We start from the raw sequence: 7,917 nt of genomic DNA, 5'->3' as shown, positions 1-7,917 counted from the left end.
CCATTTCCGTAGCCAGGCTTGAGGCCTCCGCTAGGGGTTTTACCCCTGAGGAAGGGGTCTGACCGACTGGGGTAGCGCATCCTCGTCCCCTGCCCACCCAAAGAGTCTCTGGATGAGGATGAGGAGGAGGAGGAGGAGTCCTGAGACCCCTGGCTGTCACCATGAGAACCCTCACTAGAGGAGGTCTGTCTGAGGGAGGGGAGAGAGAGGGAAGGGGGGGAGCCTCCAGTGCTAACACTAGTGCCCCCGTTAACCCTGCGGTCTGGCTGTGGCAGACTAGAGGAGGAAGAGGAAGAAGAGGAAGGGGATGTGTCTGGGCTAGAGGAACCTAACTGTGTGCTCTGTGCTGGTTGTGCTCTAAAGGGGAACCTAGAAGCCGTCTGCCTGTTTGTGAGCAGGGGGGATCTCACCCTCCCGTTGGGACCTAAAATGGGACGTCGGGGGAATGTAGAACCAGGGATTAAACCGGGTCTGGTTCTACCAGGCTTGGGGTCCACACTCTCATTATCCCCACTCTGGGACACCCTGCGGGGGGTACTGGGGGCTGAGGTAGTGGTAGTGGTGGTAGTGGTCGTAGTAGTTTTGGGGACAGGGGTTGGGTCTGTGACTTTCTCATTCCTCTCATAGATCTCCTTACTCCCCTCGTAGAGATAGTCCTCCTCATGGTCATTACTGCTGTCCTCCCTGATGCTGCTTCCTCTGTGGACTGGCTCACTGGAGTCTCTACGACCACTAGAGGAGGTGTTGGAGGAGGAAGAGGAGGTGATGGGATTCCTAGATCCACCTAGAACTGCATTCCTGTTGGGCAGAGAGGGTTTAGGTGACCCCGCCCCCTCCCCGTTCTTTAATGGGAAGAGGGTGGAGGAGGTTTTAGCATTCTCACTGGTCTCCTGCAATGCTGAGGTCCTCGATTCCCCTGAGGCTCCTGCTGCCCCCGTGGCTCCTGCTGCCCCCAATGCAACTGTCCTGGAGGGGGTTCCTCTAAGGAGGGGTCTCCCTGCCCCAACGGAGGACGAGGAGGTAGTCCTGCTCCAGGGAACCCTCCCGTCCGCCCTGGGTGAGGAGGCCCTGCTACTGCTCCCCGTCCCTGTTCCAAACCTGCTCTGGTGCCGGTTCCCAAAGGGGTTAATCCTGGAGGGAGGGGGAGCTGGGGTGTTGTAGTTGTTCTCCCCCCTCCTTCTCTCCTCTCTCCTGTCTCCCCTCTCACCCTCCTCTCTCCTGTCTGCCCTCGCCACCTCCTCTCTCCTGTCTCCCCTCCCTTCCTCCTCTCCCCTGTCTCCCCTCCCTCCCTCCTCTCTCCTGTCTCCCCTCCCTCCCTCCTCTCTCCTGTCTCCCCTCCCTCCCTCCTCTCTCCTGTCTCCCCTCCCTCCCTCCTCTCTCCTGTCTCCCCTCCCTCCCTCCTCTCTCTTGTCTCCCCTCCCTTCCTCCTCTCTCCTGTCTCCCCTCCCTTCCTCCTCTGTCCTGTCTCCCCTCCCTCCCTCCTCTCTCCTGTCTCCCCTCTCAGCCTCCTCTCTCCTGTCTCCCCTCCTTCCCTCCTCTCTCCTGTCTCCCCTCACTCCCTCCTCTCTCATGTCTCCCCTCTCACCCCTCCGCTCTCCTGCCTCCCCTCCCACCCTCCTCTCTCCTGTCCCCCCTCCCTGTCTCCTCTCTCCTGTCACCCCTCTCACCCTCCTCTCTCCTGTTTCCCCTCCCACCCTCCTCTCTCCTGTCCCCCCTCCCTGTCTCCTCTCTCCTGTCTCCCCTCCCTCTGTCCTCTCTCCTGTCGCCCCTCCCTTCCTCCTCTCTCTTGTCCTCTCTCCCTCTGTCCTCTCTCCTGTCTCCCCTCCCTTCCTCCTCTCTCCTGTCCTCTCTCCCTCTCTCCTCTCTCCTGTCTCCCCTCCCTTCCTCCTCTCTCCTGTCCTCTCTCCCTCTCTCCTCTCTCCTGTCCTCTCTTGCGTCCTCGGAGGGATGTGTCGAGGATATGGTCTGGGAATTGGAAGTGGGTTCTTCTTCTTTTGTGGCCTCTGTCTCTGTGTTTTTGTAGTCGTTGTGGTCATTTTTCTCCTGGTGGTGTGTTGAGTCCTGCGCGTTAGGAGTGTGTGAGCCATGAGTGTGTGACGTTTCGGGAATCTTGCCTCCGGTCGATGTTGAGGCTGACCCAGGTTTGCGGAGTCCAGTCAGAACTCGGCCATTTGGATTCCCTCGAGACAGGATCCCGGGTTTCCTCCTGCCATAACCATATCCACGACCCGGCAGAGCAGGACCCCTACCCACAGAAGGTGCCTCGGCCTCGGGCTCTGAGATGGCCTGCTCTGGGGTGGAGGTGGAGGTGGAGGGTTTGGTTTCTGTGACACTGGGCTGGTCATAGGTGTTTTTACCCTCGGCGTAGTTGGTGACCGCATCGTCTTTCCTGATGGCTGCTGACTCCTGGCTGTGGGATGGGCTGGAGGACGAAGAGGAGGAGGCACTGTCCATTTCTGCATCCTGTGTCTTCGGCTGGAACACTGACCCTAAGCCTGACGTCCGGGAGAATTTCTGTCGACCAGAGTTGATGCGTCTACCGGAGAGAGGTTTGCGGAGAGGGTAGGAGGGTTTGGACGATGATGAGGAGCCCTCTGATGAGGGAACCTCTGCTTTGAAGCTGGGGCTAGAGGTCTCATCTACAGCTGGATCCTTCCCTCTCCCTCTGCCATGGCTCCTGTCCTCCTCCTCAGGTTCAGAAGGAACACCGTTGTTCTGAGTCACTGCTTCTTTCTTCTCCTCCAGAGCCTCGTTAGTGAGCCTCTCCTCCTTCTGTTCTTCTGGATTGGGTTCTGTTGTTTTGTACTCCTCCTCCTGTCCATCCTCTGTTTCTGTCTCTCTCCCCTTGTCTCTGGCTGAAGAGGTACCGCCTCCTAGTTGCTGATTGGTCGCCCCCTTCCTGACTGTGCCCCTCACATCTGAGAAGATGCTGTGATAGGAGCGTGTCTGGGTGAGTGGGCGTGTCCGTCTGGTGGCGGGCGGGGAGGATGTGGTCTGGGTGGGTGTGGCTAGCTGTTCGGTCATGGCATCTAATTGGAGATCGGTGTCATCATCATGGTAACTGTCCTGTTCGGTGGTCCGAGAAGGTGTGTGGCTGGTTCTACGGCCTCCTTGGCTCTTGGAGTGATGAGTTGGCGGGGAGGCAGCGCTGTTGGCTGGCAAGTAAGATGGAGTATTAGTTAAGTGTACAAACCATTAGGACATTAGAAATGCAACTATCAACACATGCACACGCACACACACGCACGCACGCACGCACGCACGCACGCACGCACACACACACACACACACACACACACACACACACAGTAGATGTGCTTACCGGTGCCACGAGGCACGGCCACGCTGAAGGCTTTGGTTTGAGGGCCCTGGCCCCTCCTGTTGGTGGCCCTGATCTTGAAGATGTAACGGTCCCCAGGCTGGAGGCCGTCTACGATGGCTGAGGTGATGCTGCCGCGGTATGTCACTGACTTCATCCCAAAGGGTTTCATGGCAGGAGCATAGGACATGATGTACTCTGAGGGGAGGAGTACCAGGATCATTACAGAGCACCAACAATGTATAGTTGAAGTCGGAAGTTTACATACACTTAGGTTGGAGTCATTAAAACTAGTTTTTCAACCATTCCATATATTTTTTGTTAACAAACTATAGTTTTGGCAAGTCGGCTAGGACATCTACTTTGTGCATGACACAAGTCCATTTTCCAACAATTGTTTACAGACAGATTATTTCACTTATAATTCACTGTATCACAATTCCAGTGGGTCAGAAGTTTACATACACTAAGTTGACTGTGCCTTTAAACTCCTTGGAAAATTCCAGAAAATTGTGTCATAGCTTTAGAAGCTTCTGATAGGCCAATTGACATAATTTTAGTCAATTGGAGGTGTACCTGTGGATGTATTTCAAGGCCTACCTTCAAACTCAATGCCTCTTTGCTTGACATCATGGGAAAATCAAAAGAAATCAGCCAGGACCTCAGAAAAAAATGGTAGATCTCCACAAGTCTGGTTCATCCTTGGGAGCAGTTTCCCAAAGCCTGAAGGTACCACGTTCATCTGTACAAACAATAGTACGCAAGTATAAACACCATGCGACCACGCAGCCGTCATAACGCTTAGGAAGGAGACTCGTTCTGTCTCCTAGAGATGAACGTTCTTTGGTGCGAAAAGTGCAAATCAATCCCAGAACAACAGCAAAGGACCTTGTGAAGATGCTGGAGGAAACAGGTACAAAAGTATCTATATCCACAGTAAAACGAGTCCTCTATCGACATAACCTGAAAAGCCGCTCAGAAAGGAAGAAGCCACTGCTCCAAAACCGCTATAAAAAAAACAAGACTAAGGTTTGCAACTGCATATGGGGACAAAGATCATACTTTTTGGAGAAATGTCCTCTGGTCTGATGAAAGAAAAATAGAACTGTTTGGCCATAATGAAAATTTGTGGGCAGAACTGAAAAAGCTTGTGCGAGCAAGGAGGCCTACAAACCTGACTCAGTTACACCAGCTCTGTCAGGAGGAAGCTTATGGAAGGCTACCCGAAACGTTTGGTCTAAGTTAAGCAATTTAAAAGCAATGCTACCAAATACTAATTGAGTGTATGTAAACTTCTGACCCACTGGGAATATGATGAAAGAAATAAAAGCTGAAATAAATAATTCTCTCTACTTTTATTCTAACATTTCACATTCTTAAAATACAGTGGTGAACCTAACTGACCTAAGACAGGGAATTTTAACTAGGATTAAATGTCAGGAATTGTGAAAAACTGAGTTTAAATGTATTTGGCTGAGGTGTATGTAAACTTCCGACTTCAACTGTATGTGTTTATTAAAACTGAATCAATAAATTGATGTATAATGTGGTTTAGTATTGATGGATTGATTAAGTATTTAGGTGGGGCTTTGATTGATCAATTGAATAACTGATGGAATCATATTGATCAATTAGTTGACTGTTTGACTGTTTATTTGTCAACACATATTTGACCAGAGATACAATGTACACAGCAGGAAATGTCAAGTTGTAGCTTATTCAACATTTTAAAGTTTGTAATTTCTACTTTTAAGTGTCATACCTGATTTGCTATAACAAAAAATGTATCAACCACTTCAACAATGTCCATTAATTATAATCCACACAATAATTCACATTTCCTTTTGCTGCTGTGAGAAACTGGTCAAATGAAGATCCTACACGTGTACAGTGAAATCATCTACTGAAGGATCAGAGAGGAGTGTCATGCGCTGACCACGTATCCTCCCGTTGGGTTCCTCAGGAGGGTCCCAGGTCGCCGTGACGGCGGTTCCCTTCCCTCTCAGCGCCTTCACGTGAAAGTTCTCTGGAGGACCGGAGGGAGCTGAGGAGCACAGAGGACAAAAGGGATGGGATGAGAAGGAATGTGTACCGAGAGAGAAAACAGAAGTTAGGAGAAGAGAAGAAGGAAAGTGGCTACTTGTACAGTAATAGTACTGTAGTTAATGCCGATAGCCTTCAAATAGGGAAAAAGTAAAGTAAAGTTCACTATACATTTCCAGAGAACACACCCCGGAGATCCTCTAAGGAAATTTAGACTAGAGCTCCAAGCAGCAGTCAGCCAGGCTGTATGAATGCTACAGTATGAATGCTACACTCATGACAGAATATACTGTATGACTCCAGTATCCAGGATCAGTAAGGGGAGGATGGGAGTGATACACACTAACTGTGCTGAATTATGACACAAAGCAATGAGATGGAAACCACAAACTGGCAGAGGTTTTCATTAAGGTATTTTATTAGGATCCCCATTAGCTGTTCCAAAAGCAGCAGCTACTCTTCCTGGGGTCCACACAGAACATGAAACATGACATAATACAGAACAGCAATAGACCAGAACAGCTCAAGGACATAACTACATCAATTTAAAAGGTACACGTAGCCTACATATCAATACATACACATAAACTATCTAGGTCAAATAGAGGAGAGGTGTTGTGCCAAGAGGTGTTGCTTTATCTGTTTTTTGAAACCAGGTTTGCTGTTTATTTGAGCAATATGAAATGGAAGGAAGTTCCAGGCAATAAGGGCTTTATATAATACTATACGCTTTCTGGAATTTGTTCTGGATTTGGGGACCATGAAAAGACCCCTGGTGGCATGTCTGGTGGGGTAAGTGTGTGTGTCAGAGCTGTGTGTAAGTTGACTATGCAAACAACTTGGGATTTCCAACACATGAATGTTTCTTATAAAAAGAAGAAGTGATGCAGTCAGTCTCTCCTCAACTCTTAACCAAGAGAGACTGGCATGTATAGTATTTATATCAGCCTTCTGATTACAATGAAGAGCAAAATGTGTTCTGGGCCAGCTGCAGCTTAACTAGGTCTTTCCTTGCAGCACTGGACCACACAACTGGACAATAATCAAGATAAGACAAAACTAGAGCCTGTATGACTTGCTTTTTGGAGTGTGGTGTCAAGAAAGCAGAGCGTCTTTTTATTATGGACAGACCTCTCCCCATCTTTACAATCATTGAATCTATATGTTTTGACCATGACAGTTTACAGTCTAAGGTAAGTAGGGATTGAATGGAAGAATCTGTATTAAATATGAATCAATGGCAAAACCTATGATTTACCCTTACATCTTTTATTGTATGACACTGTATGACTCATGTGACTCATTGAAAATTTAAATAAACGAAAATAGCAGCTTTCATCAAGAAAATACAATTTTCTCTCTTAAAGGGGCAATCTTATATAAACCTATTGATTCTTGAATGTAATTTATGAATGCCTCATGAGCTTAGTTCAACTGTCATACAACATCAGAACACAAAATATAACCTTGTTTAACTCCAATGTTTGTAAACAAAGTACATGTAAATAAACACTGTAAAGCCTCATAACCTGGTTCAAACTATAATGTTGGTCAGTCCATAGTCTGTCTGTTAATCTGAGAGTGGTTACATCTCCGCAGCCACATCACTAATCCCTTTACCAAAACAGTCACTTTTGTATTGTTTGAACTATAGATTGCCACTTTAAAAGATGGGAAATGACATTGAAGACTTGGGGTTATCCTTTCTTTTCAGACAGGCAGTAAGACAACCTACCAGATTCTGGGGTCCTCTGGAACACAGATGTGCTCCACTTGCCATGGTTGTCTCCCTTGGAGATGCGGACAGAAAACTCATACATCCTGTCAGCTGACAGGGTATCTATCAGCAGCCTCCTCTGGTTGGTCTCCTTGTACTCCCATCGAGCAGACTCACCCTTCTCCCTGTACTTCACTGTGTAGTGTCTGGAGAGGGGAAAATAGATTATATGACTTATCTCTCTCTCTCTCTCTCTCTCTCTTTCTCACAGACACACAAAAACACACACACACACACACTCTCTCTCTCTCTCTCTCTCTCTCTCTCTCTCTCTCTCTCTCTCTCTCTCTCTCACCTGGAGCCCCCAGGGAGGACCTTCTCCATCTCGATAGATGGGTCCACCCAGCTGATGAGGACAGACTGAGGGGACATGACCCTCACGCTGATGTCTTTGGCCTCATGCTCCTCAGGCTCTGCATGGGGGACACACAACACACAACATGGTCTGGAGGTCTGCAGGTCTAAGCATAACTAACTGAAAATAAGTTACTATACTCTTAGAAAAAAAGGTTCTATCTAGAACCTAAAAGGGTTCTTTGGCTGTCCCCATAGGAGAACCCTTTGAATAACCTTTTTTTGGTTCCAGGTAGAGCCCTTTTGGGTTTCAGGTAGAACCCTTTCCACAGGGGTTCTACCTGGAACCAAAAAGGGTTCTCATATGGGGACAAAGAACCCCTCCTGTACTCCCTCTTCACTCCAACACCATCATTAAATTTGCTGATGACGCAACAGTGGTAGGCCTGATCACCGACAACGACAAGACAGCCTAAAGGGAAGA

The 7,917-nt window shown here is 48.6% G+C and overlaps 1 protein-coding gene across 1 annotated transcript in view; it reads right to left on the bottom strand.

Moving 5' to 3' along the window:
• LOC115205325 (fibronectin type III domain-containing protein 1) overlaps positions 1-7,917 on the bottom strand; it is a 93,956-nt gene that overhangs the window by 57,309 nt on the left and 28,730 nt on the right. Inside the window, exons 7-12 of the mRNA XM_029771582.1 lie at positions 7,435-7,552; positions 7,098-7,285; positions 5,256-5,363; positions 3,323-3,517; positions 1,864-3,155; positions 1-1,226 (exon numbers count right to left, since the gene is read on the bottom strand). The exon at positions 1-1,226 is cut by the window's left edge and continues 127 nt beyond it. Of these exons, the coding sequence (XP_029627442.1) occupies positions 1-1,226; positions 1,864-3,155; positions 3,323-3,517; positions 5,256-5,363; positions 7,098-7,285; positions 7,435-7,552 (3,127 nt within the window). The remainder of the gene's footprint in view (positions 1,227-1,863; positions 3,156-3,322; positions 3,518-5,255; positions 5,364-7,097; positions 7,286-7,434; positions 7,553-7,917) is intronic.

Source organism: Salmo trutta, chromosome 1 (assembly GCF_901001165.1).
Source record: "Salmo trutta chromosome 1, fSalTru1.1, whole genome shotgun sequence".
Lineage (NCBI taxonomy): Eukaryota > Metazoa > Chordata > Actinopteri > Salmoniformes > Salmonidae > Salmo > Salmo trutta.
This window is presented reverse-complemented; position numbering and strand designations above follow the sequence as displayed.